The sequence below is a fragment of the Sapajus apella genome, unplaced genomic scaffold, assembly GCF_009761245.1.
Source record: "Sapajus apella isolate SASKATOON/1434 unplaced genomic scaffold, GSC_monkey_1.0 scaffold28, whole genome shotgun sequence".
In the NCBI taxonomy this organism is placed as follows: domain Eukaryota; kingdom Metazoa; phylum Chordata; class Mammalia; order Primates; family Cebidae; genus Sapajus; species Sapajus apella.
Genome location: NW_022436968.1, coordinates 24,586,504 through 24,602,924, shown reverse-complemented (window position 1 = coordinate 24,602,924; position 16,421 = coordinate 24,586,504). Strand labels below are relative to the sequence as shown.

General features: G+C 34.8%; 1 protein-coding gene across 9 annotated transcripts in view; it reads left to right on the top strand.

Annotated features, from left to right (window-relative positions):
• The window catches only part of UBR3 (ubiquitin protein ligase E3 component n-recognin 3), a 257,591-nt gene extending 246,818 nt beyond the window's left edge, over positions 1 to 10,773 (top strand). For 8 of the 9 annotated variants that reach the window (XM_032293018.1, XM_032293016.1, XM_032293021.1 and 5 more), the window contains 4 exons: positions 4,393 to 4,572; positions 6,608 to 6,817; positions 7,353 to 7,492; positions 8,371 to 10,769. In XM_032293018.1, the coding sequence (XP_032148909.1) occupies positions 4,393 to 4,572; positions 6,608 to 6,817; positions 7,353 to 7,492; positions 8,371 to 8,488 (648 nt within the window). In that variant the 3' untranslated portion in view covers positions 8,489 to 10,769. Of the gene's footprint in view, positions 1 to 4,392; positions 4,573 to 6,607; positions 6,818 to 7,352; positions 7,493 to 8,370 lie in introns of all 9 variants that reach the window. The other variant, XM_032293027.1, reaches the window with a different exon arrangement.
• The last annotated feature ends 5,648 nt before the right edge of the window (positions 10,774 to 16,421 follow it).

Below are 16,421 nucleotides of genomic sequence, written 5' to 3'. Positions count from 1 at the left end.
ACCACTGCACACCAGCCTGGGTGACAGAGTGAGACTGTCTCAAAAAAATTAAATAAAAAAATACATTTAAAAAAAATGAAGAAAGTTCTAAATCATAATCAAAGTTTCTACCATCTGAAGCTAGAAATAGAGCAAATTAGATGTAAAGCAAGTAAAAGGAAGGAAATAATAAAAAGCAGAACAGAAATCAATGAAGTTGTAATGACAAAACAGTAGAGAAAATGAATGAGTCCAAAATCTGGTTCTTTGCAAAGATCAATAAAATGGATAAACCTAGATGACAGGAGCTCAGCTGAGCTGGAAGAGAGCTGATTGACAAAAAAAGGAGAGATGGTACAAATTACCAATATCAGGAATGAAAGAGGAAACATCCATATTGATTCCTAAGCGAATAATATGGGTATATGCCCCAAAATTTGACAACTTAGATAAAATGGATAAATTTCTTGAAAGATACAAATTACTAAAACTGACTCAGGAAGAAATAGAAAATCTGAATATATGTATATCACGTAAGAAAATTGATTTAGTTATCAAACCTACATAATTGTTATGCTTCCAGAAAGAAACATTAAGAACTTTATGCCAACAAAGGTAACATTGTGGTGAACTCTGTGACACATTAAAGTTGTACCAATACTCTTGAACGCATTTCAGAAAGTGAAGAAGGAACACTTCTGAACTGAAGTTTGTGAGGCCAGTTTTATTTTGATAGTTGAACCAGTCATCATGAAAAAACTACAAACCCATGTGTCTCATGAACATAGAAGCAAAAGCCTTCACAAAATATTAGCAATAGAAAGGATAATATACTGTAATCAAATGGGTATTTTTCTCTTAGACTTATTGAGGTATAATAAATATTTGAGTTACAATAAATATTGAGAACAAATAAAAATTATATATATTTATAGTATACAATGTGTAATGTTTTGATAACATGTATGCATTGCATTGAGTACCATAATTGGGCGCATTAACATATCCATCATCTCACGTAGTTGTCTCTTTTCTGATGAGAGCATTTAAGATCTACTCTGTTAGCAAATTTCAAGTATACAATACAGCATTATTAAATATAGTCACCATGCTGTATATTACCTCTGCAGAACTTATTCATCTTATAATGGAGTTTTTACCCTTTGGCCAACATTTCTGCGTTTCTCCCAGACCCTGGCAACCACCGTTCAACTCTGCTTCTACTTTTTAAGATTCCAGTATAAGATCATGCAGTATTTGTCTCCCTGTGACTAGCTTATTTCGTTTAACATAATGTCCTTCAGGTTCATTTATGTTGTGGCAAATGACAGCCTTTCCTTCTTTTCTTAGGTTGAATAATATTTTCTATGTATAGAGTCATCCATTGCTACCTGTAAGGCATTTGTTCCAGGAAGCCCCACAGATACCAAAATCCTCAGATGTTCAAGTCCCTTACATAAAATAGTGTAGTATTTGCTTATAACATATGCACACCCTCCAGTATATTTTAAATCATCTCTATTCTAGATTATTTATAATACCTAATATAATATAGATGCTGTATAAATAGTTGTTGTATTGTATTGCTTATTTGTATTTTATTGTTATTTTTGTTTTTTAAAAAATATTTTTGATGTATGGCTGGTTGAATACATGGATATGAAACCCATGAATATAGGAGGCTGTTTCTATATTCACTCATCCATCAATGGACATTTAGGTTGATTGATATCTTTGCTGTTGTAACTAATGCTGCATTGAACATGGGTATGACCAATAGGCTTGACAACAAAAATCAATTAATTTAATTTACCATATTAATTGAATAAATGAGGGGGGAACCATATAATTTCATTTGTCAAAGAAAAGCATTTAACAAAATTTAATATGCTTTCATGATAAAAAAACACTCTTAAAGCTAGGAATAGAAGGGAATTTTCTCAGCCTGATAAAGGAGATATAAAATATTCTCAGCTAACATCAAACTTAATAGTGAAAGACTGGAACAAGATAAGGAATAAGACAAGGATGCCTGATCTCACCACTTCTATTCAGTATTGTACCAGATTTTCTAGCAAAGCAGATAGGCAAGAAAAAAAAAGACATCAAGATTGGAAAGGAAGAGGTAAAACAGTCTCTGTTTGCAAATAAAATGATCTTACCTCTGGAACACCATAAGGAATCTTCAAAGAAACCTATTAGAGCTAATAAATAAGTTCAGCAAGGTTATAGGATACAAGATAGATGTACAAAAATTTCATTGTATTTCTATATACTAGCAATGAGCAATCTAAAATTAAGAAAATAATTCGATTTACAATAGGGGGAATGAAAATATTTTGGAATTAGATACTGGGAATGGTTGCACAATTGCATTAATATACTGAAAACCACTGAATTGTATACATTAAAAGAGTAACATTTATGTTATGTGAATTATATCTAAAACTTTTTTTAGCTGTGTGAAAAAAAACTTGTATCCAGAATGTCTCAAAAATTTTAACTCAAATTTAAGAAAACAAACACCCAACATGAAAGTGGGCAAAACGCTTGAAAAGATACTTCTTAAGAGAATATATATGAATGGCGAACAAGTAGATGAAAAGATACTCAACATTCTTGTTCATTAGAGAAGTACTAATTAATTCACAAGTGATAATACCAAGTGTTGTCAAGGATTCAAGTCATAGAAGTGTTATTCATTACTGATAGTGAATAAGACTTCGAAATGGAATAGGCAATTTGGAAAAAGTTTGGCAGTTTATTTAAAAATATTAAGCATATGTTTACTGTACAACCCAGCAGTTCTGCTAAGTATCAACCAGAAGAAATGAAAACATATGTCTACATTTTGACTTCTAAATGAATGCTCAAAATAGCCTAATTCATAGTCAAAACCTGGAAACAGCCATCAACAGGTGAATGAATGAACAAAATGTGGTACAACATGAATGAATCTCAAAATATTACGCTAAGTGAAAGAGGCCAGGTATAAAAGGCTACATCCTGTGTGATTTTATTTCCATGAAGTTTTTTAAAAAGCCAAAACTACAATGGTAGAAATCAGATCACTGGCTTCTTGGGTCCAGAGTAGAGACCAGGATTGACTACAAAGGAACATGAGCAAATTTTAGGGGGTGATGGAATTGTTCTAAAACTGTATTGTGGTGGTGGTTGCATGACTATACATTTACCAGAATTCATTAAACGATACATAAAATGGTTGAATGTTATGGTATGTGAATTTATAGCTCGGTGAAGTTTTTAAAAAATGCCTTCTTTATTAAGCTATGTAAATGGAAGATTTATAACTTTATTTCTAGAGATTTAAAAATTAACATGTTTCTCAGCCTGCATATAATTTTGCTTTTTCATCTTCATTTCTTCTTTGTAGCATATTTTAGAATTTTGTACTTAATGTGCATAATTAGTTTTGCAAACGTTTGTTGAATGTCTGCTATGGGCCAAGCATTAGGAGGACAGAGTTCCTACTTCCAGAGAACTCACAATCTTATGGAGAAGGCAAATTTATTTTTAAAGTACTTAATAGGAAACATAAATGCAAGAATAGAAGTGTTTACAAGGTAGGGAAGGATTAATTTGAATGGACCTGAGTGGTCTGAGGTTTCATTAAATGGTGTCAGGGAATGCTTCCCTAGTAAGCTGGAATTTGGAGGATAATAGGAATTGATTCTGTGGACAAGAGGGGGTAGACACATTAGCTTCCTGTGTGGTCTTTTGGTTAAATAAAGAGGCACTGAGGAATATATTTCTGTGCTTATAAACTAATAAACTTCTTTGAAAATCAGCTTTTAGGATATGAGTTCTTGGTCACCGATGTTTCTCTGGTTCTTTTATTAGCAAGTAGAGCAGATTGCCTGGCTTCTAGATCTCTCATTTTTTTTTTTAAACTCCACCCCTACTTTTAAAACAGATTTTGTTTCACACTCATTCAAAGTCTAGGCACATTATTTAGTAGTCAGTTGTGAATTTCATGTTTTTACTATTGTTCCTTATCCACACTGACAGCCTATGCATTTTAAACCAGGAATAACTTTCTCTTTGTCCCAAATTAACATTTGCTTTCATAGAGTAGGTACCTTCTATAGAATCATGAGATATGTAACAACTCTATTTAAAAAATAAATCTATAAAAGAAGCAGATGATATAACATTGAGGAGTTATATTTCAAAGAGATGTATTTTGGGGACATTTAGCTATAACAGCTAGGAACCTTTTTTTCTCTTCTTTGTTTATCCTATTCCCTTCACTTTTTTTTTTTTTTTCAGTTGACTCAGTTAAGAAAGTTTTCTTATTGTCAAAGTAATTGATGAGAATGACCATTAAAATATATGTAATAGGAAATGTTCCTGATGAAATATTTTGAGAATTTCCTCTTTGATGTCTAAAAGGAAGAAGAAGAATTTTCGGTTCTTGCCAGCTGCCTGGGACTTCTGCCAACGTTTTACCAAACAGAACATCCATTCATCAGTGCCTCCTGTCTGGATTGGCCAGTTCCAGCGTTTGATATTATAACTCAATGGTGTTTTGAGATAAAATCGTTTACTGAAAGACATGCAGAACAAGGAAAGGTATGTTAAAAGATTTGTACTAACTTGCCATGGTGATGATATGCTAATAGGTAAAAGAATAATGAAGACTTAAATTTCAGGTCGTCTGTTTTGACAGCAATTATTAAACTTGATTAAACTGAAAAAATGGTTTACTTATGTAAATTGTATTTATGAGTATAAAGGCAGAAATATTTCAGCGAACAAAGATAAGGTATTAGTACTTTTAGTTTGTTTGGGGTCAGCTGATTTTTATTGAATATCTTAATCATAGCATTAGACTTGGTCTAAAAGGAGTTCTAAAAGGAATTTAAAGTAGACAAGGAATGTTTTTGTTTGAAGAACTGGCTTTTATTTTTAAAACAAATTAGACTAGCAGATCTAAAAGGTAATGTCTTCAACTTTAAAATTTGTTGGCCCAGTGCTACTGGCTCAGCTAGTTAAAGGGTTTGTATTGAAGATGAGTAGAATGGAGAGAACAGTGAGTGGCTGTGTAGGCCATGATTGGAGGCTCAGAATTTCTTCTATATCTAGAGCTACAGTTTTTGAAAAATTGGATAATGTCATGAAAGTAGTATTTTGGGGAGGTAATCCTGGTATCTTTTTAGTGGGTAAATTAAGGATTAAGGGAAGTCAGAAAATATTTTGGTGATGAAAATCTAGATTTCTGATTGCAAATCTTGAAAATCAACTAATGTAAGAGACATTTGAGAAAAAAAATAGGAATATAAAGGAAAGGGAAATTCAAGAACTAATTAAACTTTGCATATTACATATACAAATATCTTCCTGTCCAGTAATTTCTTTATTCACAGAACATAGCAATAATTTGACATCATACTTTGATGTCTGCAAACCTATGCAGAATGACACGGACTAACTGATGGGTATAATTGTAGAACCAGGGCAGGGAAAAAAAAAGTGATAAGCACACTCAAAGTTTTTTTGTCTTCATATGAGCCACAGGTTAAAATCAAGCCTACATTTTAGATAAATTATTATTGTTATGTATGCTGATGGAAAATAATAATTTATTGTTTTAAAATATTTAATCTTTTTATATAGTTAGGTGATAATTATTTGTTTTAGGGGCAGTGTAGTAGACATTTATTTATTAATTTATGCTAGTGCAGAATTTTTGCCAGTTATGTAAGTGCACTGCCATTTGACCTGCATCCCCACTTGCGTTCCTGCTCCACTCTTGTGTTCCTAACCCTGATGCTGACCCTGTGGCAGCCAGATTCTCTTTCCCAGGAGTTTTAAATCTGTATAGAGAGACCTAGCATGGTAAATGGTGACAGGAGCTGAATAGTCGAACACCACCACCCTTGAACAATTGTCTGTGAATTACTCCTTCTGAATTTTTATATCAGTTAAGATTATTTGTTTCGAAACAACAAAATCCAGTTCTGATTTAAAATAAGGAAAATCAAAGCAAACTGACCAAAAAAAAAAAACCTACAAGATTTATTGGAAGCATACTTGGTAACGTGCAGAATTGAAGAACTTAACTGTCATCCCTTGGGAAGAAGAGAAACCACAAAGATCTCTGTTCTGTTTTCTCTGAAGTGCTGCCACCAGATAACTATGCTTCAACCACTTTCCTTCCTTCCATTTGTGTGCTCAAGGTTCAGATTCATGGGAGAGAAAATCTGGTTGGCCTAACTGTATAATATGTATGCCCCAGTGGTGGGGCAGGATCATGTTTAAAATATGCATGTTTAAAGTCAAATACAATGAGATGCATTTTCCCTGCATGCTTAGAGATGCTGTTTTTCTTTTAAAGTAATAACAAGTTTAAATGTTTTAGGGTGCTTAATCTAAAAAATTAAATCATATTGTAATTGGAAACTATAATACATTAAAATAGATAATGGTAACTGTTGAACGACTGTTTTAGTCATGTATAAAATAGAAGTGAGAGGAATGTTAATAAAGAAAATAAACCATATTTTTGGAGGCAGGTTTTTCTTTCTATAAAAATACCTTTAAAAATATGTATTGTGTTAGTGACTTAAATACTAAGACTAATGAATATTTTTGGATAATGTTTTAGGCCTTGCTTATCCAAGAGTCAAAATGGAAATTACCACACCTACTGCAGTTGCCCGAGAATTATAACACCATTTTTCAGTACTACCACAGAAAAACATGTAGTGTCTGCACCAAGGTTCCTAAAGATCCTGCTGTTTGCCTTGTTTGTGGTACTTTTGTATGCCTGAAGGGATCTTGCTGCAAGCAACAAAGTTACTGTGAATGTGTGTTGGTAAGCAATAGTAGATAATATAAAATTTATGAAAACATAGATCTCATATCACAAGGAAAATATGGTCAAGCCACTCTTCATATTTAACTACTCTTTGAATTAAGTATATAATACATATAGGCATTGTGTATGTTTTTTAATCTAGTAGAAGGGTAAAAAAAAAGAACGTCTCTGAGGCTTTAAGTGAGTAAATCCTTCCTTAAGTACAGTTCTAGTTCTCCTTTCACCTCCTGTCCTTTAATGGCATATACTTTGGAATGTGCTATGAAACAAAAGTCATCTGTGCTGTTGGAGATACTAGACTCTATTAGGTTGGCTCTTAACTGCTTTACTCTAGATATTCCTTGCCCAAATTCCTTCCAATGTATTAATAATAAAGTGTTACGAATGGAGTTATTAGTTTAACTGAGATGAAATCTTCCTAAATATTTTTAAATCACTGTATTATTTAGAAGGCATTTAATTAAGATATTCTTGATTTTATTATAAAACCTGTTTGATTATGAAGTTCAATAACATATTTTAAATTTTTTAGCATTCTCAGAACTGTGGTGCAGGAACAGGTATTTTCCTTTTGATCAATGCATCGGTAATTATCATCATTCGAGGTCACCGCTTCTGCCTCTGGGGTTCCGTGTACTTGGATGCTCATGGAGAGGAAGACCGGGATCTTAGGTTAGATGTGCATGGATATATCCAAGTGTTTTTATTGAAATTTGGTCAGTAAAAAACAATATACTATTCCTGGCTTTGTAATTATAATTTTTTTAATATTAAGAAATTCTGACAGTCATTAATTTAGAGCTATTCTAGCTTTTGAGATATTGTCCCTATCAATATGTTGAGGAAACATGAAATAAACCAAATTACCATGTGAGGTTTTTGCCATAAAGAATCTATTGGTCAAGCACAACTCACACCTGTAATCTCAGCACTTTGAGAGACTGAGGCGGGAGGATTGCTTGAGCCCAGGAGTTTGAGAGCAGCCAAGGCGACATAGTGAGACCTCATCTCTACAGAAAAATAAAAATAAATAAGCCAAGTGTGTTGGCATACACCTGTGGTCCCAGCAACTCGGGAGGAGGTGGAAGGATGGCTTGAGCCCGGCCTGTGGAGACTGCAGTGAGCTGTGATCGTGCCATTGCACACCAGCGTGGGCAACAGAGAAAGACTGTCTCAAAAAAGAAGAATCTAGTGAAAAAAGAAATGTGGCTGGGTGTGTTGGCTCACACCTGTAATCCCAACATTTTGGGAGGCCAAGGTGGGAGGATCACTTGAGGTCAGGAGTTCAAGACTAGGCTGGCCAATATGGTGAAACCTGTCTCTACTAAAAATACAAAAAGTAGGCAGGTGTGGTGGTGGGCACCTATAATCTCAGCTACTCAGGAGGCTGAGGCAGGAGAATCGCTTGAACCCAGGAGGTGGTGGTTGCAGTGAGCCGAGATAACCCCACTGCGAGAGACTGTCTCAAGAAAAAAAAGAAAGAAAGAAAAAAATTCATGTGAAATCTTCCTTGTAGGGTACTAATACTTTTTTTTTTCTTTTTATTCTAGGCGAGGCAAACCTCTCTACATTTGTAAGGAAAGATACAAAGTTCTTGAGCAGCAGTGGATTTCTCATACTTTTGATCACATCAATAAAAGATGGGGTCCACATTACAATGCGCTGTGACTCTCCACCTCAGCAATGCATTGTATCATCATTTCATTACAACTTTATTTTTCAACGATAAGCTTTAACTTAATTTGGGAGATTAACGCTTTTGCTGAGGGAGAAAAAGAAAACATACATTATGAAGCCTTCCCAAAATTAGGTGCTTGGTAATCACGTTAATGGTATAATGATTTTTTTTTAATATCTGGAGAACATTAATAAGTTAAATTATTCTTTAGTGGTCATTTTTTTTTCAGTGCACAATTAATAAGCACAACTTGTTCACAAAATCACTCAGAAATGATTCTCCCAACAATGCATATCAGCTATTCATTGATACTTAGAGTGGGTGTGATTTATTTGACATTTTACTGCTTCTTTCTGTGTGTTTTAATTTGCATCTGCTAAGCATAACGCATCTTTTTTCCTCTGCCATTCTTGTGTTGATTTGAGAATTTTGCTGTATGTAATTAGAAAAAAATGTAAAACATGATTTATGTGAAATATTGTATAGTAAAAGTTGGTCTAATAGTAGAACTTTAAAATTTTTTCCTATTGTGAGGAGTCTGTTAAAAGTTTAAGGCTTTGCTGAAAACTTAATTCATTCTCAGGAATTTCATAAATCTTCTCCCCAGGTAAATAATTGAAATAGCTGTAAAATAAGTAGATAGCTGCTGTTAATATAATACAGTATATTTTGGGGGGCATATGTGTGGTTGGGGGGGTCCTTAAAAATCAAAATTTGCCATTTCAGTTGGATGAATTGCTAGAGGTAATAACAAATTTTACTATAAAATCAAAAGGTTTAAGAATATACACCTGGCAGATGTTGATTCCATGCATGCCCACCTTTTATTATCAAACAAAACTCTGTTTATGTGATCATATTAGAAATGCTCAGACTGCCCCAGAAATGAACCATAAGTTTTGGAACTTCCTTTCAGCTCAAGAGGTTCCGCTATATTGTATTTGTGCAGTGTAATCACTGCTATTTCTGCTTGGTTTCCTAAAAGGAAAAAAAAAGGGCACAGTGGCGATGACCCTGATGAATGGGCCATGCTTCTGCATTCTTCTTAGAAACTGCTGTGAAAAGCAATTTATGTTTGCAGGTTTTTAAAATTAGTAAAAATGGGAATGATTGAGCTAAAACCCACTCTGAGAAGGAAGATTACTGAAAAGCATGTGACATATTGCAACAAAGATTTTTTTTTTTCCCTAAATGATTCAGTAATTGAATGATTATTTCATATATAGTGCTATCAAGCAATCCCTGGTACTTTGGACTTCCATGGCTTGTTATATAAAATTACATTTTTACATGTAAAAATAAACTAAACAAATCTAATGGTAAAGTATAAAAATAATGTCAGATCCGTGTTCTAAAAAATTTTTGTAATGACATGACATTACAAGAGTATAAAAATGGACATTAAATAATGGCCTTGCATTAAAATATGGAAAGCAGAACAGTACATATTTAAATGTATTCAAAAAGTCAAAAAATTACCTATAGTTCTACAATAAAATACATGGAAATAGCTTGCTATTTTTATATACATTTCCCAAATATTAAGATAACTTTCTGTAAGACTCAAATGATTCTGTTTGACTAAATAGCTGTCCTTTCCAACACATTGCTACTTTTTTAAATACTGTATCATAAGTTCAGCCTGTCATACTTTTTGCATTGATCATTATGAATACCAGACCATTTGTAAGTGTGGTTGAAGAGCAAAATGCTAATTTACATCTCTAGAAAATACTGTTACAGGATTCATGAACTTGAATAATTCTACAGTTTGAAACTCTGATGCTATATATACATGGTATAATGTATTCAGACTTTGATTACTACTTATTTAAAATGGAATGTTTTATGGTTGTGCATATGGATGTGAAGTGAAAATATTAGCCTTAACTTTAAAATTTGGGTATTTGATAGTGTTTATTTTGATATTGGTGAATTAGTCACCAGTAAATTTTAAAAAAGCACTTGGTTGAAAATTGTACTTGAATACCTACATGCATGCTGCTAAACTAGAACTTTAATTTTTCCCCCATAACTTTTATAAGTCCCATTTATAAACCCACTTTTAAAAATAACAGGTCCAAGTTAGAGTGATGTGTGTATATTATTCAAAAAAAATGTACTGGTGTGATATCTTGTATGAATGATCATTTAAATACAGTACATTACTGTAGAAGCTAAATTGATCTTTATAGTTAACAGAAATTACAAAACTAGGAATAATCAACATTGTAAGATATGTTAATAAAAACCTGCTGTCATTTGGTTTGTGAAAGGTCCTTAAATGTTTAATGCTTACATGTTTTTCTTTTTTTTCCCCAAAGATATTGACAGTAGTATATGTGAGTGAGCATGGCTGAAAAGATCAAAGCATAACATAATTAGTAGTTGCTTTAGGGTGGAGTAAGTGTAAAGGGTTTCTTTTGCCTTTTTTCCTTTATTTGCTGAGCTAGTTCTTGTTTCTTCAGTCTTTGTCTCATACTCAATGCACAGCCTTTGCTAAGTGTATGTGTTTGGTAGGGGGAGAAGGAAATGGGTATGTAGATCTGAGGAATGCAGCTACTGTGGTCTCTGTTCTTTCCTGAAAATTCCAAGCTGGACTTCAGAGATATTTAGTGCTTTATGAGAATGTTTACTTTGAGTGGTGTGTGCTCTTGTTTGAATTGACAGTCCTCACTCCTACCTCTCCATCTTGAAGCTCACCAGCCATTTAGCAGATAACAGTCCATTTCTCTTCTCAGACCATTCTCTGTTTTATGTATTCTGATATTTACTGATTTCTGTGACTTAGAAAAGATGCTGACTAAAAGCACTGAAGGCTTAGAGGAAACAGCAGTATGGGAGGAGATGTGGCCTAAGACTCTATTATCTCCAGGATTGTAATTGCTAACTCTCAAATGGCTGTTGATGGCTTATATTTGAGATCATTTTTGGGGTTGGGGGGACGCAACGCATGGTTTTAACCACTAGAATCAAATCACCAAGGCAAGATGCATTCATTGGTGAGGATGTCTGATAACTGATGATTGTGGAAGAGCAGATGACTTATGACTGTGTCTCAGTCCCATTCACAGTACATAGTTCTTTCCTCTGCTTTTTGACCTGGCTGGATGATATCAAGCACTGCCTAGTTCACCAGGGATGAGCTGGAGTGAGCAAAATGGCAACTTGTTCACTTCTCTGTGACACTTCAAGCTCCCTATTAATTAGGTACATCAGGTATGGAAGAGCTATATGACCTGCCATCTTAGCGTACAGTAATCTATAAGCAGTGGAGTGAATGTGACTCCAGCTGATGCAACACAATGAAAACACACAATGGGACCTTGTGTGGAGCTTCCTTTGTGCAAGTTAAATTAATGTAAGATGTAACAGTACCAAAATCGGTGAGGTCGAGCCCAAGCGCAGACCAGGGGGAGGGGAACAGGAAGATTTGAAAACCATTCAGGAAGGTGTCTCAGTAGCCAGAGGAGAGATGAGAATGGCGTGTATTAGGGCAGTGACAGAAACCACTTATGTTCTGACCTGATGGTTGGTTGTGTTATTTCATGAGTTAGAAAACAGAAGGATCCAGGTATAAAGTTGAATGTGATGCATACAGATTTTGACCTGTTGAAAATGAGGCTTTTGTGAGTCATCCAGATGGGTATGTGATAGTTGATGGGTTTGGAGGGTAGGTAGATGTTCAGTGGTGTCATCGCCAGCAAACTGTAACTGAAGCCATGGGAATGGATCTCATCCAGAGAGAAGAAAGCCTATGGAAATACCCTTAATACTATCTTCATATAGAGGGCAAGCAGAAGATGGTTAGCCTAAGGCCAACATTGTTGAGAGACGCAGATAGGAAGGGGAAAATTTGGAATGTGAAATCCTAGAAGGAATGATGGTTTTTTAAAAAAGAAACTAGTCAACAAGTGTCAAGTCCTGTGGAGAGGTTAAGATAAGAGCCAAAAAGGTATTCATTGGATTTTGTGACAAAGGAAGTAATTGATACCCTTGATGAGGATAGTTTTGGTGAAGCCAGAACATAGCTTTTGGAGGTTACAGAGTAGAAACTTTGACAGTAAAGTGGAGGAGTAGAACACAATTTTCTGACTCTTCCCTGGCACAGTCAGGACTTCTGCGGGTCACCTGGACATGTTTTTACCAGAACCTACTTCTAAGTAGTTGTTTCATTTATTCCAATAGTGTTATTTACCATCTGAGTGTAAGGCTGGAAGTCATCAGACCTGAATTTGAGTTACTTCTCCTTACATGAGTATATTAAATACAAATGTGTCCTGTTTCAGACAGCAGAAAACTTGACTAAGAAATGATCTGAAGAAGTAAGGAGTTTATTAGTTTCAGGCAAAAGAAAGTCTGAGGCAGATAAACGAGGAAGGGGCTGCTGCTCAAGGGAATCAATGTGGATCTCAGCTTCTCCTATTTTCCTTTTCCATACCATTGGATTATAGGTTTTATCCTCATGGCTGCAAGATGGCTGCTAATCTCCAGGCTGCTATGAGGATGAAAGCAAGGTAGTAGTTAACCTCGTTTTCCAGGCAGGATTAAGGCAAAAGGGCCAAAAGCCTTTTCCTAAGCCTTTATCCTTTGTTCAGCAAGAGAAGCCCTTTTCTGGTGCACTTGTACATACATCTCGTTAGTCAGTAATGGTAGGTGGACACTACAGAATGCCAAGAAATCTGGGAAGGTGAGTATTTTAGCTTGTGAGTCTCTGCTAGAGGAATACAAAGGCAAAAGGGATTATGAGTGGCTTTTTGGTGGCTAATTCAGTATCTGCCACACTTTGGTTTTTTATCTGTGCAATGGAAACGATAGCTAATGTGACACTTTTGTTTCCACTAATGGCAAAGTGATTCAGACTGTATTACCTATTGATGTGTTTCAGATTACTCTAAAACATAATGTGTGAAACAGTACACATTACATCACAGTTTCTGTGGATCAGGAATCCAGGAGCAGCTTAGCTGGGTGGTTCTGGCCCAGAGTCTTTTATAAGACTAAATTAAGGTGTTATCGATGACAGCAGTCATCAGAGCTATGATCAGGGCTGGAGAATCTGTTTCTAAACTCATTCATATGGCTGTTAGCCAGAGACTTCAGTTTCTTGCCATGTGGGCCTCTTCATGGGGCTGCTAACAACGCAGAGGCTGATTTTCCACGGAAGAAGTGACCCAAGAGAGGGAGACACAGAACACACAAAAAAAGGAGGCCTGCAAGGAAAGCCCAGGACTCTTTTATCACCTAATCTTAGAAGTGGTATTTACTTCTGCCAAATATGCCAAACCTGAGACCGTGTAGGAGGTTACAAAGAGTCTAAATACTGGGAGAAGGAGGGATCATTAGGGGCCCATCTTACTGAAGAAAAAATGCCAAACAAGTGGGTGAAAGTTGAACCAGGATTTGCATAGTTTCATGGTATGTCCCTCAAGGTATGTATGAATTACAAAGGGAAAGATTGTAGTTTTACAGAAGCATGATAGATACTTTAACCAAGTGATTAAAGTTCATTATTACCAGTAGACTTAATAAACCCCTAAATATGATTCACTGAGAAGTTATACAGGATCATTATTGCAATATAACTGCAAATGTTGCATAACTTCATTCTAATCATGTAAAAACATAAGACAAAGTCAACTTAAGGACCTTCTACAAAATAACTTACGAGTACTCTTTGAAAGTGTCAAAATGAAAGAAGAGGAAAAATCAAAGAATTGTTACAGACTGTAGGGGACTAAGGAGAAATAACTAAATGCAATGTGAAATACTGGGCAAAGTCCTGACACCAAAAATAGATAATAGTGAGAAAACACAAAATCCAAATAAGGTCTGTTATTTAGTTAATGATATTTAATGTTAATTTCTGATTTTGATGATTGTGCTATGGTTATGTGAATTGTTAGGGGAAGCAGAGTCAAGGATGTACAGACACTCTGTCTATTCATGTGACTGTTCTGTATATCTAAAATTTATTCAAAAATGGGAGGTTTTTTTTTTTTAAAAGAGTGATAATCTAAGAAAGCTTTCCTCAAATAAAAAGACCTGAGTTCCTATTGAAAGAGCCCACAGAGTACCAGGAAAATTGGTCATCAATAGTAAACTTCAAGTGATAGCATAGAAAAACTATTTGACTATGAAGACAACTTCCCAAGGCTTATAGAGAGAATTAGTTGACTGGGTGTTAGACTTTTCACAAGCAAGTGCAAAGCAAGGCAAAATTGAACAATTTTCAGGAAAACCTCAAGGAAAGAAAGTGTAAGCCAATAATTTTATGTAAGGTCTTGCTGTCCTTCAAGTATCAGACCATAGAAAAATAGTTTAAAGCATGCCTATGTCAGTCTAGTAGAAATCTACTAAAAGATTGGCTTCATTTAACCTCAAGTAGGCTGGAGGAAACTTCAACCAGATGGGTGAAATAGAGGTATTAATTGTACTCCAGCTCTAGAACAAACTCAAATCTTGGTCACAGACTGCTAATATTTTCCAGTGCCTGGAGAGATATCCCCTCTGGAGAATGATGACATCATTCGAATTCTCAAACTATTTCTGTAACTGTTTCAAGTAAAGTAAATGAATGGATAGGATAAATACACAAAAGCCAGAATCAACAGAAAAATAATAGAAACAGATCACAGAGACTGCAATTATTAAAATTACTTGACTCATGTAATTTTTTATTTGAAAAAAATTTAGAGATTGTAGTCCTGAAAAAATAACCAAAAACCTAAATGGTGCTGTTTATCAGATGAGATACAGCTAAATAAAGACTTCGTGAACTGTGTTATAATTAGAAGGACACATACAGAATAGAACACAGAGACTAAAAGATGGAAAAGGGGAAAGAGGTAAAATACATAGAGCACATTGTGAAAACACCAAATATACTTGTAATTGAAGCCCCAGGAAGGGAGAGGAGAGAGAATATGGCAGAGACAATATTGGAAGAGATAATAGCTGATAATTTTTCAGAAGTGTTGAATGACATTGAACCATAAATTCAGGAAGTTCAAAAGATCACAAATAGGATAAATGGAGAAGAATCCAAACCTAGAGAAATAATAGTGAAACTGCAATAAATAAGTATCTTAAAAACTGCTCAGTGGAAAAAGGATGGATTACCTCAAAAGGTTTCTGTCTTCTTAATAGTACCATTGGAAATGAGAGCAATAGAAAAATATTCTCAAAATGTGGAAAGAAAATAACTCAACCAAGATCCTCTTCACAACAAATACTCTTCAAAAATGAGAATGAAATAAAGACATTAAAAATGGAGTGAATTTAACAGCAGCATAACCACAGTAAGGAAGGAAAATCCAAAAAGAGTTTTTGGGCAGAAGGAAAATAAGCTCTGGTGGAATATTAAATGTTGACAAGAAAACAGGAATTGTGGTGAATATATGTATAATATAGCTAAATGAACACTTTCTGCATAAAATGATTATGATACTGCATTATATAGGATTTCAGTGTGTGTGTATGTTGATGGTTAACAGGGATAAAGGAAATTGAAATGTTTCAAAGTTATTGCATTGTCTCAGAAGATGGTGAAAGTTAGTATTATACTTAGGGCATAGTTTTAAGTCTTTGTTGCCTTGGATTAGGCAATCATTTCCTAGATATAACATCTGAAAAGCAGGAAGTCCCCAACCCCTGGGCCGCGGACCCATACCAGTCCATGACCTATTAGGAAAAAGTTTGCACAGCAGGAGGTTAAGTGGCTGTGAACAAGGTTAATCTGTATTTATTGCCACTCTCCATGGCACCCATTACTGCCTCATCTCCGCCTCCTGTCAGATCAGTGGCGGCAGTAGATTCTCATAGTTTTGTGAACCCTATTGTGAACTAGCATGTGAGGGATCTAGGCTGCCTGCTCCTTATGAGAATCTTTTTTTTTTTTTTTTTTTTTGAGATGGAGTTTTG